The sequence below is a fragment of the Pinus tabuliformis genome, chromosome 2_2, assembly GCF_031772625.1.
Source record: "Pinus tabuliformis cultivar Carrire ecotype Pingquan chromosome 2_2, CPIR1, whole genome shotgun sequence".
Taxonomy (NCBI): domain Eukaryota; kingdom Viridiplantae; phylum Streptophyta; class Pinopsida; order Pinales; family Pinaceae; genus Pinus; species Pinus tabuliformis.
In genome coordinates this window covers 471,477,931-471,496,445 of record NC_142300.1, presented here as the reverse complement: position 1 = coordinate 471,496,445, position 18,515 = coordinate 471,477,931, and the positions used below count along the sequence as shown (strand labels likewise).

The 18,515-nt window shown below is 38.0% G+C and overlaps 2 protein-coding genes and 2 pseudogenes across 2 annotated transcripts; all 4 read left to right on the top strand.

The window, feature by feature from the left end:
* Positions 1-131: 131 nt before the first annotated feature.
* On the top strand, positions 132-2,874 carry LOC149193372 (pentatricopeptide repeat-containing protein At2g13600-like; annotated as a pseudogene).
* A 989-nt stretch (positions 2,875-3,863) lies between these two features.
* Positions 3,864-5,086, top strand: LOC149193371 (TMV resistance protein N-like). The gene is made up of 3 exons (XM_089406611.1): positions 3,864-4,091; positions 4,165-4,358; positions 4,453-5,086. The coding sequence occupies exons 2-3, from the start codon at positions 4,228-4,230 to the stop codon at positions 4,970-4,972; spliced, it is 651 nt and encodes a 216-aa protein (XP_089262737.1). The 5' UTR covers positions 3,864-4,091; positions 4,165-4,227; the 3' UTR covers positions 4,973-5,086.
* On the top strand, positions 5,042-6,158 carry LOC149193370 (disease resistance protein L6-like). The gene is made up of 2 exons (XM_089407293.1): positions 5,042-5,548; positions 5,668-6,158. Exons 1-2 carry the CDS (start codon positions 5,042-5,044, stop codon positions 6,034-6,036), a joined length of 876 nt encoding a protein of 291 aa, XP_089263419.1. The 3' UTR covers positions 6,037-6,158.
* Positions 6,159-12,095: 5,937 nt separating this feature from the next.
* On the top strand, positions 12,096-17,714 carry LOC149193369 (kinesin-like protein KIN-14L pseudogene; annotated as a pseudogene).
* The last annotated feature ends 801 nt before the right edge of the window (positions 17,715-18,515 follow it).

Below are 18,515 nucleotides of genomic sequence, written 5' to 3'. Positions count from 1 at the left end.
CTTATTGTTCACCCTTAGATGGATGGTGTTAGACGATTGAACGAATTTCGATTGATCGAAAACTAAAATAAAACTGCAATAAAAAAACGGGAAGAAAATGGGCAGGTAAAGCGGTTCGGTATGACTCTGAGTCCCTTCATTGTGGGGGTTCGCATGGCATTTGCTAGGTATCGATTACCAGTTCGCGGAAGAGAATCTCAGAGCTGCTCCTGAAATACATTGGAACAAACGCGTACTCGTTGCAATGGTCCCTGCTGCCTTGCGGCAGGTAATGGGGGACTAATAAAATAGCCATGGCAATGGCAGCGAGAAACGATCATAAGAAGAAAAATGGTGTTGTCAGTGAAACCAGTTCTCGAAATTTCCAACAGATGCAAAGCTACAACAGATACTCTGAAAACGAAAGAAGGGAATGATGGGTTGGTAAAAAGTTTGTGTAAACAGGGTCGGTTGAGGGAATCACTGCGCATTTTGCAGGACATGGTTGAGAATGGGATTTGGCCATACTCCTCTACTTACGATTCTCTGTTGCAGGGATGCCTGAATGCTAAATCTCTTCCAGATGCCAAACTAGTCCATGCCCACATGGTTCAAACGCAATTTGAATGCCAGGATATCTCGCTAGGAAATAAACTGGTTAGTATATACGTTAAGTTAGCGAGCCTCATAGAGGCTCGCAGGGTTTTTGATGAAATGCCTCTGAAAAATGTGGTCTCGTGGACCGCCATGATTGCAGCTTATGCCCGGCACGAGCATGCTCAGGAGGCCTTGGGATATTTTCATGAAATGCAAGATATGGGTTTACAGCCCAATCATTTTACCTTTTCCAGCATTCTCCCGGCGTGTACTGATTTGGAAGTCCTGAGGGAAGTTCATGGTGAAATTCGTAAGGGTGGATTCGAAACGAATGTGTTTGTGGGAAATGGACTTGTGGATATGTATGCCAAACATGGGTTTATTGAGTTTGCACGCGAATTGTTTGACAAAATGCCTCAACGAGATGTTGTCTCATGGAATGCTATGGTTGCAGGCTATGTACAGAATGGACTGGTCGGGGATGCCCTGAAGTTGTTTCAAGAGATGCCCAAACGAGATGTCATTTCATGGAATACAATGATTGCAGGGTATGCGCAGTGTGGGGATGTGGAAAACGCGGTGGAGCTGTTTGAGAAAATGCCTGGACATAATTTGGTTTCATGGAATACTATGATTGCAGGGTATGTGCAGAATGGATATGTTAAAGAGGCCTTCGAGCTCTTTCAGATCATGCCTGAAAGAAATGTGATCTCGTGGAATGCAGTGATTTCTGGATTTGCACAGAATGGGCAAGTTGAAGAGGCTCTAAACTTGTTTAAGACAATGCCTGAATCTAATGTTGTCTCGTGGAATGCAATGATTGGAGGATATTCACAGAATGGGCAAGCTGAAAACGCCCTGAAACTTTTTGGACGGATGCAAATGGTAAATATAAAACCGAATACAGAAACCTTTTGTCATTGTCTTACCTGCATGTTCAGCTTTGGCAGCTCTGGAACGAGGCAGTGAAGCCCATGAAGTAGTAATTAGAAGTGGGTTTCATTCTGATGTGCTTGTGGGAAATACCCTTGTAGGCATGTATGCAAAATGTGGGAGCACAGAAGATGCACGCAAGGTGTTTAACAGAATGCGCCAACAAGACACTGCTTCCTGGTCTGCAATGATTGTAGGGTATGCAATAAATGGATGTGCCAAGGAGTCCCTGGAACTCTTTGAACAAATGCAATTCACTGGCATAAAGCCTGACCGTGTTACTTTTGTGGGTGTTTTGTCTGCTTGCTGCCATGCAGGGTTAGTGGACGAGGGAAGGCAATACTTTGATGTCATGACTCGATTTTATCACATTACTCCTGCAATGGAGCACTATGGCTGTATGATAGACCTTCTTGGCCGGGCAGGGTGCTTGGATGAGGCAAACGACCTTATTAACAAAATGCCATTTAAACCGGATGCTGACATGTGGGGTTCGTTTCTCAGTGCCTGCAGAACGCATAACAATATAGACCTCGGAGAAAAGGCAGCACAACACCTTATTGAGCTGAATCCCCAAAATCCAGCACCGTATGTACTGTTGTCAAACATCTATGCAGCAGCTGGTAGGTGGGATGACATTGGCAGTGTGCGGAACAGGATGAAAGAAAGGAAGGTGAAAAAGAAACCCGGTTGCAGTTGGATTGTTATTAACAAACAGGTCCATGCTTTCCTCGTAGGGGGATAGACTACTCCCACAAAGAGAAACAATTTATGCGAAGTTGAAACTTTGTCTGATCAGATGAATGCTGTGGCATATACAGCCAACGTGGGAATTCTACCAAATGGTTTTGAGGACTAAAAGGATGACGTTCGTTTCCACCATACCCAACATGGGATTTCTACCAAATGGTTTTGAGTAAAAGGATCACGATCTTTCCCACCATAGCAAAATCTGGTCATCGCATTTGGACTCTGGACTTTATAACATGTTCAGTTCTCCTAAGACAGTCGTACATGTACAGAAGAACCTTTTTAAGTTCTAGTCATTGTCACTCTGCTATGAAGTCCATGCCCAAGCTTCTTATGCAGGAGATTGTCGTGAGGGATGCTCATTGTTTCTATTGTTTCAACAAGAAACTGTGTTCTTGTAGAGATAGCTGTGGATGTCTCGAGCATTGAGTGAATGAACCCTGAGTTAGTGAAAAAAGAAAAACCCAGTAAAACAAGCCATAAGCATTGGTTTGCATAATGACCAAGCTTATGCATGTTGGCAAATCTTGCACTGGTGAAGATGGGCAGTGTTCCACTGTGGATTACGACTTGCCTACTAATCAAGCTTATTTACGTAATCAATTATGATTGGTAGCCATGGAATAGCCGTTAAATTTTGGTTGCATGATGACCAAGCTTATATATGTTGGCAATCTTGCATTGGTGATGATGAGCAGTGTTCCTCTGCGGATTATGACTTTCCTACCAATCAAGCTTATCTATATTCTCTATCATGGATGTGTAGCCAAGGAATAGGTGTTATATTTTCTATTTAATATATGTAGCATTTCAATGTCCAGAACATATTTTCACTTTACCATTGTGTTATCAGAGTTATGAAGCACGGTTAAATTGACAGGAAGATACGTACTCATAGGTTGGGAGAACCAGAGAACCATTCTTTTAAGATATTTATGTAACATGGATAAATAAACAGGTAACTATATATTTAGAGAGCTCTATGAGCAAATTTTGGGGATGGCAAACTAAAATTCACCAACATGGAAGTACCATTGCAGTAGTAAAACATGCAATTGGATAATGACAAGAAGCCAAAGATGGTGATGTTTGTAGCAAAGACAAAGGGCGCTATTACATGTAGGGATTTGGAGATTTGGATTCAAAGCCAACTTCCAAATTAATAAAGCTTTTGGTATAGGGAATTTTTTATAATGTACTTATATTTCGGATCTGTTATGTATGTGGGTGTAAATAAACAGTTTTTGATTGTATTTGAAGATAGAATAAATCCGTAATTGTATAAATGTATTGATAGATAAATAATTGATAGAATGATGAATACTACAATGAGGGCGCTCGTTATAAATATCTAAGTCGGGTGTTCTTCCACTAATGGACATATTTTTTTAATAAGACATTTTTCATCTAAGTAATTAACTATTTATTATGTTTACGCCGTAAGGCGTTCCCATCTGAAATGGACTCCCCCAGCGGCCCCCGTGTCTTATTGTTCACCCTTAGATGGATGGTGTTAGACGATTGAACGAATTTCGATCGTTGATCGAAAACTAAAATAAAACTGAAATAAAAAAACGGGGAGAAAAGGGGCAGGTAAAGCGGTTCGGTATGACTCGAGTCCCTTCATTGTGCGGGTTCGCATGGCATTTGCTAGGTATCTTCATTGTGCGGGTTCGCATGGCATTTGCTAGGTATCGATTACCAGTTCGCGGAAGAGAATCTCAAAGCTAAGAGCGAGCTGCTCCTGAAATCGAACCCTGTTCGCAAGAATTCCCAAAGATCCATATGACCGAGCCATTGCTCGTTTCTGGGCTGCCTTTGTAGACGATAAGGTAATTTAGTTCATTCTTACTGTTATTCCAATCTTTTATAATGTTAATCCTTGTGATCTACGGATCAGGACAGATGACAGGCAACATGGACTATTGGGTCAAATCTTGAGATTTATTGGTTGCGCGGCGGGCAACAATGGAGTCTATGGTAAAGCCTTGCGAGGTCATGAAAAGAAAAGGAGATACCCACAACAAAGAATTGCAGATTGGAAAAAAGCATTGCTTGAGGTTTCACACTTGCGGTTTGGAGCTAAAGGCATATTATGGGTAAGAACTTTTAGTCTCTGTGTCCCTAATAGTTTGATTGTACTGATAAACGAAGTTTTTCGCACTCACGTTTGGTTTTACTGTGAATAACCAGCGACGAAGGCAAACTCCTGGAGAACGTAGTTCAATTGGTGGAAGAAAAAATTAGAAAGCCTCAACTGTTTGTAGCTGAATATCCAACTGGTTTGGACGAAAAGCTACAAGATTTTGAGAAAACAGTGATGCTGCAGCAGCGACCCAGCGTGGAGACCAAGGTTGTGGGGATTGTGGGTTCTGGTGGTGTAGGGAAGACAACCTTGGCATTAGAGTTCTTTAACCGCAACAGGTCAGCCTACCGTGGATCTTGTTTTTTGGAAGATGTGAGAGCCGAAACTTCTTTAATTTCTGTGCAAAATAAACTCCTCCAAGGCTTGACTTCAGGGGATCTGGCAGTTAGTAACATTGTTGAAGGTAAATCAGAGCTTTCTCATCGTCTCTTGGGTTATAAAGCCCTCATAATTTTGGATGATATCAATGATTCCAGGCAGTTAAAAGCATTATTTTCACCTCTTAAAGATATTCTTAGTTCCGATAGCTTAATCCTACTTACATCTCGCAATAGGGATTTTCTTTAAACCAACGGAGTCTCGTTGATTTACAAGCTGTCAGGCCTCGACAGAGAACAGTCACAAAGGCTTTTCTGCATGCATGCCTTTCAGGAGCCTAAACCCCGTGCGGGATTTGAAGAAGTGGTTGCAAAGTTTTTGGATGCGTGTGATGGATTGCCATTGTCTTTCAGAGTGCTAGGGTCTCATCTTTATAAACAATATTTAGAGTATTGGGAAGCCCAATTGCTGAAATTATCGGGTTTAGTACTTCCCCCCGAAATACAAAACAGTCTTAGGATTAGTTACGACAGTCTCGACACCCAGGAAAGAGAGATATTCTTAGATATTGCCTGTTTCTTCATAGAAGAAGATAAAGATCTGGCCATAAGCATATGGGACAGATCTGGTTGGGGAGGAAAGCTGAATCTGCAGAACCTAGAGTACAAGTGTATTCTGGAGATCGACTGTCAAAACCGTATAAAAATGCACAATCACCTCAGAGACTTGGGCAGAGATTTCGCTGATAGAGAACTTCCGAGATGTCATCGTCGTCTTTGGCGCCCCACTGACGGCCTTTTTCGTAATGCGGTTATACAACCAAATGTACGTGTTTGAATCAAAATGTTAGTTCTGAAAATTTTACAAGTTATATATTGTTAATACTGTTTGGATTTACGAGTAAGTCCATATGGTTTTCTAACAGTTTTCAGATAATAATTCAGGTGCGCGGGATAAACAGGGTTCAAGGAATACCTGACCAGTCGTTCCACAACTCTTTGCAGCCTTATGTTGATATGAGCACGTTGCACCTATTGAGGGCCGAAGGTAATTGTTTGAGAAGCATATCCGAGTTTCTGAAACAAGCGGATCAGGTTCTATGGCTTTGCTGGAGTAAGTGTCCAGACACTTCCCTGCCTTCTTGTCTTCGAATTCGGAATTTGAGAGCTTTACAAATGACCGGTGGCGAATTGGAAACATGGTGCCATAGTGAAAGTGTGGTAAAGAATGCTTCTTTTTTTCCCCTTTTTGGTTGTTGTCCAGAATACTCAAAATTTACGGTTGCTAATTTTGTAGATGTATTATTAAATTAAATTGAAAAAGGTTCAAAGATAAGAGAGAAAAAATGTAGCCCCAGGGGCATTTCAATTCGTTAATAAGTTTGTTGAAACAACACAGATTCAGATTCAAATCCCCTATAGTGAGTCGTTTAGGGCTTGAACCCAAGAAGCAACAGGCTGCTTTTTGGCTTGAACCCAAGAAGCAACAGGCTGCTAGTACAAAAAGAAAGAAAGAAACAGATAAAAAAAATGTATATGCATCTGAAAATTTTTTGCTTGCCAACAAGTTTTTAATGTATCTCTCCGATACTGTAGCTGTCATTCCGCTGTTCAATGTGCGTTGATTAGGAATGTAATAGAAACCATAATGAAAAGGAAGCTTTGGTATAGAATGTAATAGAAACCAGAATGAAATGCAATTAATTTTTTGGAAAGATCCCTTATACCTAGTATAAAGTGTTGCATAAAATACAAAATTTGTAAAAAGTGTTGCATAAAATACAAAACTTGTAAAGAGTAATTTTATACGGGACCTTGCTGCATTTTGGAAAACAATCCGGAATGTGAATGGTTCTGGGCTTCAAATTCTGTTGTTGGTTCAATATTATGAGTTATCTCGGAACCAATTTTTTTTAAATAAAAAACGCCATTTTTTTAAAATAAAAAACGCTTCTGTATTAATAAAAATAAAAAAAAACAGATAGTAAATATAACATATTTCTTGATTACAGGTGGCTTCCACAGCATTCATTACCTCGAAAAAAAAAGTGAGGTCTCGGCTTGCTTGACATCGCATTGGGCGGTTTGTCAGTGATTGTCAGTGATTATCAAAGGCTACCGATAGCGTTTTAATAGATCCAGAGAAAATGCCATTGCTGAGCGCATGGATTGATCGATTCTATAAATCCGATGGACTGAAAGAAGTAATCCCTGATTTTGCCAAGCTGCCGGAATTTATGTCCACTAGGAGAGCCAGTATGATCACCGCCTACAGCTAAATAGGGCAAACTTAGCACAGACAGAGGTTGTATTTGTTAAAGTACATTAAATTTAGGTAGTCGAGTCAAGTTAAATTTAGAAAGTAGCCAGATCCAGCCAATCTGGCAGAATGTATATCCATTAGGAGAGCGAATCTTTTGGGTATGATATCACCACCTACTGCAAATTAGGGCGAACTATGCCGGCCTTATAAATGGAGGACAAGCAGAGAGATTTTATTTAAGATGAGTTTATCACCTACGTCAAGAAGTAAGATCACCCAGTAAGTTATTATAATTAAATCCAAATAGTGAAGGGAATAGTGATAATAATCAGAATAGTGGAAGTAGTCAATCAAGATCTAGGATGCCAAACAAATCAATCAAAAGTTTCATAGTGTGGAACTACGTAGAGAATGGTAATGGACGTTGATCCTTCTATGCGAATTACGTTCTTTCACTGTGTTGGATCGGAGGATCCCAAACAACATATTTTTGTATGTGAAGAAGTTTGGAATGTTAAATAGGTACTAGATGAATAGAAAAAGGTGGCACAATTGTATACCACTATTAGACCACATGTTAACATGGTACATGAAATTAAAGAACATTGTGCCAGGAGGGAGAGGTAGAGGATTATGGGAGATCAAGAAAGCAAAGGAGTTTCGAAAAAAAAACCAAAGTCTAGTGTATCACATAGGTCAAGGAGATTGAGCAGTACGTTAGTGAGTCAATATGGGATTAAAACCATACATTCAAAGAATTATTAGAATTATTATCATTTCCAATTCCTAGTGTGTTGCATAGAGAATCATTCATTGTAATTTCATTTCCCAATATACATGTTTTGTGGAGAACCTACATTAACTTAGTACATTGGAACTTAATTATTTAGATCCTCCTGGTGGCAATCTAATTATCATATGTACCATTTCCATGGATAAATCATGTGATTGATGTGATGTTATTAATTCTAAATGTAACTAAAGTGAATTGTAATGCACTCATGTGTATTTAAGTCAAGATTGAGTATATGAAAAATAATCATGTGATTGATGTGATGTTATTAATTCTAAATGTAACTAAAGTGAACTGTAATGCACTCATGTGTATTTAAGTCAAGATTGAGTATATGAAAAATTTAAGGGTCATGTATTAAATACTAATAAAAGAATTTGTTGTGGAAAAATGGCATTGCCACAGTAATATAAATCATAGCAAAGATCTTCATTCATATATATATAGATATAACAAGTATGTACTATAGAGATTTATTTATCTCAATGATAACTTGAGATTCTCCTGTATGTAAATGAAAAATTAATAGATCAATTTAATCTTAATTTTGAGAGAATTGATTATTTTTAATAATGAAATATTTTTTGATTATTTTTAATAATGAAATATTTTTTGATTATTTTTAATAATGAATTTTTTTTATTATTATTTTTAATAATGAATTTTTTTTTAATTATTTTTAATAATGAAATATTTTTTTATGATATTATTTTTAATAATGAAATATTTTTTTATGATATTATTTTAAATTAAAATTTAAATCAAATTTATATTTTCATAATATATATTTTTATGCATAAGAGGTTGAAATAAAAATATTTTAATTAAAATAGAAATTAAAATATTTTTTTATTACTATTTTTTTATTAATATTTATAGATATTCTATTTAAATTTCATATTAACATTAAAATAATTATACATGTTTAATTATTTTATTATTTATATAGAATTATGAAGGAATTATATATTTCTTTTATATTAGGTTATAAAAAAATATATTTCAATACAATAAATAGTTAAAAGAATTAATTAATCTACTTCTCTCTTATCAAATAATGTAAAGTTAGTTAAAAGAATTAATTAATCATTTTCAATAAAATATCTACTTTCCACTTCCTCTGGGTACGTTACTTGGAAATTATCTATTCGAAACTCTGGGTGAAAGAGAAGAGCTTTTTAGCTCTGCACAGATGGTTTATTGGTTTTAATCCGCTTCGTTGCACGCCCCAAAACAATTACATTTGGCCAAAATTGCCTGGCCTGCCTCTTGAACTGTGGACCAAAGAATCTATGGAAAAAATAGGAAATGCTATTGGGCGATTCATATACGTCGATCCTAGGTGTATTGGGGCAAAAGACAAGCAGGTGGCCTAGATTCTCATAGAAAAGGAATTCAAAGGGGGTTTTCCAGAGTCTATTGATTTAACTTGGGAGCTGTCCAAAATTCAACAACGATTAGATTATTGGGGCGTCCCATTTAGGTGTTCAAATTGTCACAAAACTAGACACCTTTTTCGTAATTGTCCTCGTTGCCCCAATGGTAAACAGAAGAAAAAGTTCCATGCTGTAAATATTCCTGTTTCGACATATGAAAGAGAAAATTCGGCATATGAATGGCCTAACACCATGGAGGTCTATCGGGCTCCAGTCAGAACTAATGACGTCCTATCCTCGCCGAAAGGCCGTTCCCTAGATTGATCTGCCAGTCTTCCGCAATCTCGATCTGTATTTGTGAACCATACAAATCGTAATTCTAACTATTTTTCTGATCGACCCCGTTCTTCCACTGTTTCTAAAACTCCCTCGCTGTCCTTTTTTGACCTATCGGCCAGAGTAACGGGCTTCTCCAATATTTCTCCACCTCATGAATTGGAACCAAACCCTGAGATTCCCCTCCCTCCTGCATCTTCTAAGCCTCCATGTATTGATCCTGCGTCTGCCCATATTCAATACATATCTTCATCACCCCAATCCCCTTCCTCTCACATTCCACCCATCCAAAGATTCCCGTCTTCCCCCTCACTTGGTCGCTCTTTTGATATAAATAATAAATCTCCATATATAGCTCACTCCCCTAAACCTCCATCCCTTGGACATGTACCTGACCATAAAGGTAAGGCTCCATATATCCCTATTTCCCCTCCACTATCCCCTCGAACCTCTCCCCGTAATTCTTTTGATCAGGATATTGACCTCCTTAAAAAAGCGTCTTTAAAATTTCAGCCATTAACTGTCCATCGACCCAATCGTTCCCCCTTGCCCAATATTAGCCCTAATTCAGCTAGAAACATAACTGTCCGCCGCAAAGAGAAGCGTGGTAGTAGACACTTTCGGGGTAGGAAGGGAAGACAGGACTCGTCAACCCGAGATCTTTCCTTAATTGAAATTCCTATTACAGAAATTGCAGCTGAAGATATTCCTCTTAAAAGGCCTCTTAGAGCACGTCGGCCTAATGATTTTCCCAAATGATCGACATTCTATCAATGAACATTCGGGGCCTTGGAGCTGACCCCAAATTTCTGGCCCTAAAAAAACTTTTTGTCTCTTCAAAATCTAAAATGCTTCTTATACAGGGAACCATGCACGATAGCTCACAAACCATTTCTTACTTCAGGCGGATGTTACCAACATGGCATATGGTCGCTTCAAATGCTGTGGGCATGTCTGGAGGACTAGCTGTATTATGGGACCCTAAATGGATTACGACTGCTGCTTTTCAATGTTTCACTGGCATTCTTGTGCTGGCCCATTTCTGTGGATCTTCAGACCCCGTTCACATATTGAATATTTATGCTCCATATAAAAACCAGTACCCTTTCTGGAATTATCTTCTTTCTTCTGAACTACTTGAAATTGACTCTTTGATAATTGGTGGAGATTTTAATTGCACCTTTTGTAATGACGAAATATGGGGCAATGGAAAGAAATATGATCCGATGGGGAGATTCATTCGGGAATCTATTATACAAAATAATTTTATTGATATCTTGCCTATTGGTCAGGGACCAACTTGGGACAATGGGCGATCCAACAATTCCTTCCTGGCGAAAAGATTAGACAAATTTATCTACCATGAAAGACTGACAGAAAGATATGGGCCTCCTACCATGAACATCATACCATCTTTCATATCTGATCACCGCCCCATTTCTTTTCAATGGAAATATGCTGGACGCAGATTTGGATATCCTTTCAAGTTCAATTGTGCATGGCTTGCTGTTGGTCAATTCAGCAAATTTATAAATGATACATGGAAGCTATCTCCCATGCAGGAAAATGACTCTTCCCGGCAATTCCTTGATCGCCTGCAATTTCTTCAAAAGGAGGTTAAAAAATGGCAAAAAGAGAAATCGGCCTCCAATAAAAAGGAGCTGAAGGACATATGTAGGAAACTGGAGTACTTATCTACACTTTTTAAAAATCCCTCCATGACATCCACCATCAGAAAACATATATGGGATTTAGAAAAAAGAAAACAAAAGATATTAGAAGAAGAGGCCTCTTGGAGGCTCAAAAGTCGAGCATTATGGCTCAGAGAGGAAGATAAAAACACCAAGTTTTTTCACAGGTTTGCAAATAAGAGAAGGGATACAAACGCTATTTGGGAGATCAAGGATGAGGAAGGAAATTCTCACTCCTCACAGGAGGCTATTTCTAGAGAAGCTGTGAAATTTTACAAAAGGGCTTACAGTGAGGATTCTGTCTGTGATATTGAGGATATTCTATGGGGAATAGACCCATACCCCACTATGTTTGATGAAAGTCTAAGCAAAGCTCTATTTGGTGAAGTTTCAAAAGAAGAATTATTGGCAACAATGAAATCATTCCAGAAAGACAAGTGCCTTGGGCCAGATGGGTGGACCACCGATTTCTTCATCCACTTCTTTAAATTATTCAAGACAGATATCCTAAAGATGGTCGAGGAAATGAGAACACAGGGTTTCATAAGCCAAAAAATCTCCTCAACATATATCGCTCTAATTCCAAAGAAAAAGTTCTCCTCCACATTTTCAGATTATCGTCCAATCTCATTGTGCAACGTATTATACAAGGTCATATCAAAGATTATAGCTATTCAAATTAGAAACACTCTATCTCTACATCTATCTCCAGAGCAACACGGGTTTCTTAAAGACAGAAATATCTTAGAAGCAGTGGCTCTCACTCAAGAATTATTACACTCAATGCATAGCAGGAAAATAGAAGTTGCTCTTTTAAAATCGACCTTAAAAAGGCATATGACTGTGTGAACTGGGGCTTTATTCGATGCCTACTAGCTAGGATTGGCCTAGATGTTAGGTGCATCAAATGGATCATGGCCTATGTGGTGGTAGTAAATTATGCAGTCCTAATTAACGGTGTCCCAACTCCTTTCTTCAAAGCGGCCAGGGGCTTACGTCAGGGTTGCTCCCTATCTCCACTCCTTTTCATTCTAGTTATGGAATCTCTGAGCCTACACATAAAGAAAGCGATCCAACAAGAGATATACAAGCCTCTCCCCATTTGCAGGGATATATTCATGTCACATAATCTTTTTGTTGATGATATCGTTCCGTCAGCCATACTGTGCAAATCAACATGGATATGTATCTATGAAATCTTTGGGAGATTTCAAAAAGCCACCGACATGTATATCGACGATTTAAAATCTTCATTCTATGTCGCTGATGTGAATGGAGGTATAATCACATTTCTAACAGATCTTTTCAACATTAAAGCATTTCCTATCCTGAAGGGCTTCAAACATCTGGGATTCAATTTGAAACCTGTGGGTTACAGATTGGCCGACTGGTCATGTATTCCAAATCGGTTCTATAAGAAAATATCTACATGGGAATACAGGTGCTTATTAATTGGAGGTCGCGCCATTCTCACACAATCCCTGCTGCTACAAATCATGGTTTATTGGGCACACCTTTTCTATATCCCTTCATCTACTATTAACAGTTTAAACAGAATGATAGCTAATTTCATATGGGGAGGACAGAAGGAGAAGATAAAATATCACCTCAGCAAGCTTTCGAAGTTGACACGGCCAAAAAATATGGGAGGTTGGGGCATATTGGATTTACACTCCTTTAGAAGAGCCCTTCTATGTAAATCAATGTGGAAAGTGATTATGGATGAATCCAACTGGAGCAAAACCATTAGAGCTAAGTACATGGATGAGCAAGACATGACATATTGGTATAGACAGCGCTCCACTAGATCCACCAACGGCTCATATATATGGAGAGGTTTTAAAAGATTGGAGTCGTTCTTTAGAAAAAATTTGATTTGGAAATTCCAATCCGGATCCAATATTATCATTGGATTTTATGAATTCGCAGGTATGGGAGAAAAGATCCGTATCTCCTCTCAACTTTTGAGAAATTTACACAGCAGGGGATATTTCTTTTGGGCCAGTGCAATAAAAAAATGGGATGGTGTTATTCCAATCTGGAAAACTGCTACAGAAATGCAATTACCCGGTGCTCTGGAATCCCAATGGAATGCTATCACTATTTCATTGCAATCGGGTGGATTGTATCGCTCGTCAGATAGGGATTGCCTCGTTTGGAAAGGTCTCAGTGGTGCATCGGCTATATATGCAAAGCATATATATCTCCAAATTTTATTATCAGAGTCCGATACATATCATAATATTTTCCCCCCAGCGTTTTGGAAATTTGGATGCCCTTTAAAAATCATTATTTTTTCTTGGCTGGTTTTTCATGACAGGAATCTCACTTGGGAGAATCTCCAGAAGCGCAAATGGTGTGGGCCTGCCATATGCCCCCTTTGTAGATCAAATTCTGAAAATAATTTGCATATTTTCCTACAATGTCCTCAATCCCAGTTGATTTGGTAGAACTTAACTACTGACTTTGGTTTCGTCATCGTCAATGCTCCTTCTATCTATGAGGCTTCCAAAGCACGGAGCAACATGTACTGCAAGTGGAGGCCCATTTCTTTGTTAACAATCTGGGCCATATGGAAATGGCAAAATCGAATGATTTTCGATTCCAAAAGGGAACCGTTTTATAAATTTTTCGAATCTATCCTTTGTTTATATGAAGCGCTAGCTTAGCCATGACATCCCAAAGTCAGACAAGGAAGGAATCAACAGCCCAACGATGCCTATGGATATCCCTGTGCTTTTTTAAAATACACATAACTAATACTTTCAACTGTAACTCATTATCATCCACCCTTTCTTTCAACAACGTCCATTCACATGTCGCTATTCTTCCACAACCTATTATTATTTACAAAATATCCATTTTCAGAATACACATAACTAGCTATTGCAATTGTAACCCATTATCATCCACCATTGCTTTCAACAATGTCCATTCACATGTCCCTATTCTTCCCCACTCTATGCCTTACGGCGTTTCCTTTGCAACATAAGATGCAAATGCTAGTAAAATCTATACCATGATACAACGAGGGCGTGTCGAAGGAAGTTACGAACAGAGAAAAACCATGGACACGGTTTGGAATGACATCTTAATTGATTTAAAATTAATGGATTAACAAAAATATAAAAATAAAAAATACTATATGGTATTATATTGTCCATTTGAACAAAAAGAAAAAAGAAAAAAACAAACAAAACAAACTGTATTGACTATTTGAAAAATTGAAGGGACAAGGTGAGATAAAAAAATTGGCACTCTTATCCATCCTATTCTATTCCGAAATATTCTTCAAATAGATCATCAATTTAAAATAAACATAACGTTTCGCCTATTATCGTACATGTTAAAGAGTACGAGTGCATGAGGCGCTGGTGGGGCGGTAGGCTTTCGCACCCTAGTCAGAATATTGCGTTGCAGTATTTGATTCTATGATGACGTATATGTTTTGATGTATTCTGATGTTGATGTATTTTGCACTTATTCTGATGTTGATGTATTTTGCACTTATTCTGTTTGTTTTGGCGATATTGTATAATGAAATCTGTTTGGCGATATATGATGTATTGTGATTTTTCAACAGAAATTTCTACTCCCACTGAAAAAATGAGTTTGCAACGATTCTTATGTGAAAGAAAATTTTTGGTGCGTGAAAAATAATGTTCTACCAGTCATAAGGTTACAGTTTGATTTTGTGGGGAGCATAACATAATACATTGAATCATGAGAAGTAGTGGACAGAATAGGAAAATAATTACAATTAATTCTCACCGATAAAACAATTAATACGTATCGTAACGGTTTAGTGAACTCCACGCATCCATTTACGAGTGTTACATTCCAAATTGCAAATGCAAAGTTGCCCATGCTTATAAATAATAGCTTTAGGAAAAGAATTGCAATTAATTCTATATATAACGAATACCTATCGTACCGGTTTAGTGAACTCCACGCATTCATTTATGTGGCCCTTTATGAGTGCTACATTCCAAATTCCAAATGCAAAGTTGCCCATGCTTATAAATAATAGCTTTAGGAAAAGAATTGCAATTAATGCTATATATAACTAATACGTACCGTACCGGTTTAGTGAACTCCACGCATTCATTTATGTGGCCCTTTATGAGTGCTACATAAGTTGCCCATGCTTATAAATAATAGCTTTAGGAAAAGAATTGCAATTAATGCTATATAACTAATACGTTTCGTACCGGTTTAGTGAACTCCACGCATTCATTTATGTGGCCCTTTATGAGTGCTACATTCCAAATTCCAAATGCAAAGTTGCCCATGCTTATAAATAATAGCTTTAGGAAAAGAATTGCAATTAATTCTATATATCACTAATACGTATCGTACCGGTTTATTGAACTCCACGCATTCATTTATGTGGCCCTTTATGTGAACTATGTAAGCACATGGGTGTGCATTGCTAGTCCTTTCCAAGGTTGTCCAGGTGTCATTAATGATTGTCTTTTGACTGGTATGCAATTTGTTTATGGGTTAGAGAGCTGCCTGTTTATATCTCGCTGGACCATGCATCAACTGTTGATTGAATGCCCATCAATATATGAGATGATGACAAATATAGAGTTCAATTGGAACAAACTGCCACAAATACAAATTTGGCGTAAGGAATATACAAAGGAAGGGGAATCATCTGCTGAGCTAGAATCATATGGTCCTAGCGAGAGTATTTCAATATTCCAAAAGGCACTAAAGGGAAACATGTTGAACTATGATGGGAAGTCAATACCTGTACCATTCAATATGGCCATCTCTGAATGGTCATTGGAAACTCGTCGAATCCTTGATACAACAAAGCTACCAGATGGAATTAAATTTTATAATATTTTTGGCACAACACATGAAACACCTTTTAGTGTATGCTATGGAACAGAAACTTCCCCGATTGGCAAGCTGGAAGAAATTTGCAGTTCACAGCCTCATTATTCTTATGTGGATGGAGATGGAATTGTTCTTGCAGAGTCAGCAAGAAAAAGAATGCCATGACCATGGGACTTAAGGACGATATAGTTGCTATGGAATTGCTCGAGTTACATGGTATTTGAGTGTACTTGTGGAGAAAGCTCGCAAGCTAGATCAGATTGCTCTAGAAACTCCATTGGTCACAGAAAGGAAGAAACTATTTAATGAATTAGTAACTATAAAAGGAAATATAAGGGTATTTTGCCGTGTTCTCCCTCTGTTTGAAGATGAGGGGGGTACCAGCAATAGATTTCCTGATGATTTTACGATACGAATAAATCTTGGTGGTGATCCTGTTACAAGTTCTAAAAAGGATTTTGATTTTGACAGAGTTTATGGACCTCTTGTTAGCCAAGGGGATTTCTTTCAAGATGTTTAGCCTTTAGTATGGTCTGCTTTTGATGGATACAACGTCTCTGTATTTTCTTATGGCCAAATGGCTCTGGGGAAACATATACAATGGAAGGTTCAAGCCATGACTACAGACTTTATTTTAGGGCGTTTGAGGAGCTATTCGATTTTTCTAATGCTAATGCATATTCTTCTAAATTCAACTTCCATGTTACAATGTTTGAGCTCCCCAATGAGGAGGTTCATGATTTGCTTTTCAACACCAGTGGAAATCCCTCAAAAATGTGTATGGGTCCAACAAAGTTTTCTGTTGAACTTGTACAGGAAAAGTTGAAAATCCAACTGACTTTTGAGTGTGCTAAAATTGGGAATACAAAACCGAGGAATGGACGCCATGAATGTTGAAGAATGTAGCTATTCTCATTTGGTTGTTACAATTCATATACAATTGTCTAGCAGCCTCACTAGGGAGTGACAATATAGCAAGCTTTCACTGGTTGATTTGGCTAGAATTGGGTGTTTGCCTAAGGAGGAAGCTAATGGGGACTGCCTCAAAGAGTTGCTACATGCACATAAATCATTATCTGCGTTGGGGGATGTTTTATTTGTTTTGACATCAAAGAAGGACCGCGTCCCTTACGACAACTCAAGGCTCACTCAAATGCTCTCAGATTCTCTAAGTGATGATTCCAAGACTTTGATTATTGTTAACATGAGTCCCAGCCATGCAGAAGTACAGGAGACAATATTGTCTCTAAATTTTGCTGCAAGAGCTCGAAATGTTGAACTAAGTCTCTGAAATCATGATACCATGAAGAAGTGGAGAGATGTGGCAAATGAAGCTCACAAGGAGATATATGAAAGAAAAGGAATTTTCAGAGGCAAGGCAAGAGGTTATGTGTTTAGAGAAAGCACTGAAAGAGGCAGATGATCAATCTCTTCTCTTATTCAATGAAGTAAAAAAAAACTTGGAAAGTTGCATTTGCATTGCAGGCAGATCTAAAAACAGAGAGTGTAATGCTACAAGAGAAACAGAAATATGAAGAAGAACAGAATGCACAACTAAGAATCAAGCAACACATATTATGAAGGTTGAACAGGAACATAAGATCCAGTTGCAAGAACACACAACTGTGATTCAAATTCTCGAGACCAAAGTTAAAGAACTGGAAAATAAGCTTGCTAAAGCTTAGGCTACTAAGACATTTGGAGGTGCTGATGGTCACTAGAAGGGTGATTCAGCAAAAAAAAACAAATGTTAATTTGGAGACCAAAATTTTTGAGATTGGCAACGTTTGTTACAGAACAAATCACAGGTCAAGTTGGAGTTGTTCGTAATGGGTCCATTTGGCCATTGGAACAAGTGGTAAACCTATCGACTAACATTGATACATCTCATATTAACGATATGATAGATTTCATCAATCAATGGGACTTTCTTCACAGTTGTATAAAGATTGAAGGGCCATGTATCCCAATAGAAGATGCGGAATTGCTTGCTCCTATGCCTATGCTTTCTGGAGCGATAACGTGTATTGGTAAAAATTATGTTGACCATGTTAAAGAAATTGATACATGGAAAACGGCTCCTTCTCCTAATATACCAAAGTATCCCATCATCTTCACAAGGGCACCATAGTCAGTTATTGGACCGGGAGCTGCAATAAGATATCCTCACTCCATAACAACCTAGGTGGACTATGAAACTGAGCTTGCAGTGCCATATGCGCTAGTTGAATATCCAGATTGAATGTTATAGGCAGTCAACATTGTAACTATTGTCGTTTAAAATGGAACGAGCCTTTTCTAAATAATTGATTTTTTTTGAATTGGTAGTTAAGGATAGTAGACCATGAGAAGCCAATGCATTGAATATATTGAAACAATGACTTATTGAGAGTAAGGTGGAGAAATCATTTCCACATACCTTTTCTTTCTTTTTTTTAATTTAGTGGAGATTCATGTCTAGTGGGTCTTGGGTCCAGATTTCGAAC

What these genes read in the sequence shown, in the direction of transcription:
- LOC149193371 (XM_089406611.1), top strand. Translation starts at nt 4,228, where the DNA reads ATGGAGTCTATGGTAAAGCCTTGCGAGGTCATGAAAAGAAAAGGAGAT. An exon ending in GAGCTAAAGGCATATTATGG is followed by an intron (nt 4,359 to 4,452) that starts GTAAGAACTTTT and finishes GTGAATAACCAG; the next exon opens with CGACGAAGGCAAACTCCTGG.
- LOC149193370 (XM_089407293.1), top strand. Translation starts at nt 5,042, where the DNA reads ATGCATGCCTTTCAGGAGCCTAAACCCCGTGCGGGATTTGAAGAAGTG. An exon ending in ATGCGGTTATACAACCAAAT is followed by an intron (nt 5,549 to 5,667) that starts GTACGTGTTTGA and finishes ATAATAATTCAG; the next exon opens with GTGCGCGGGATAAACAGGGT.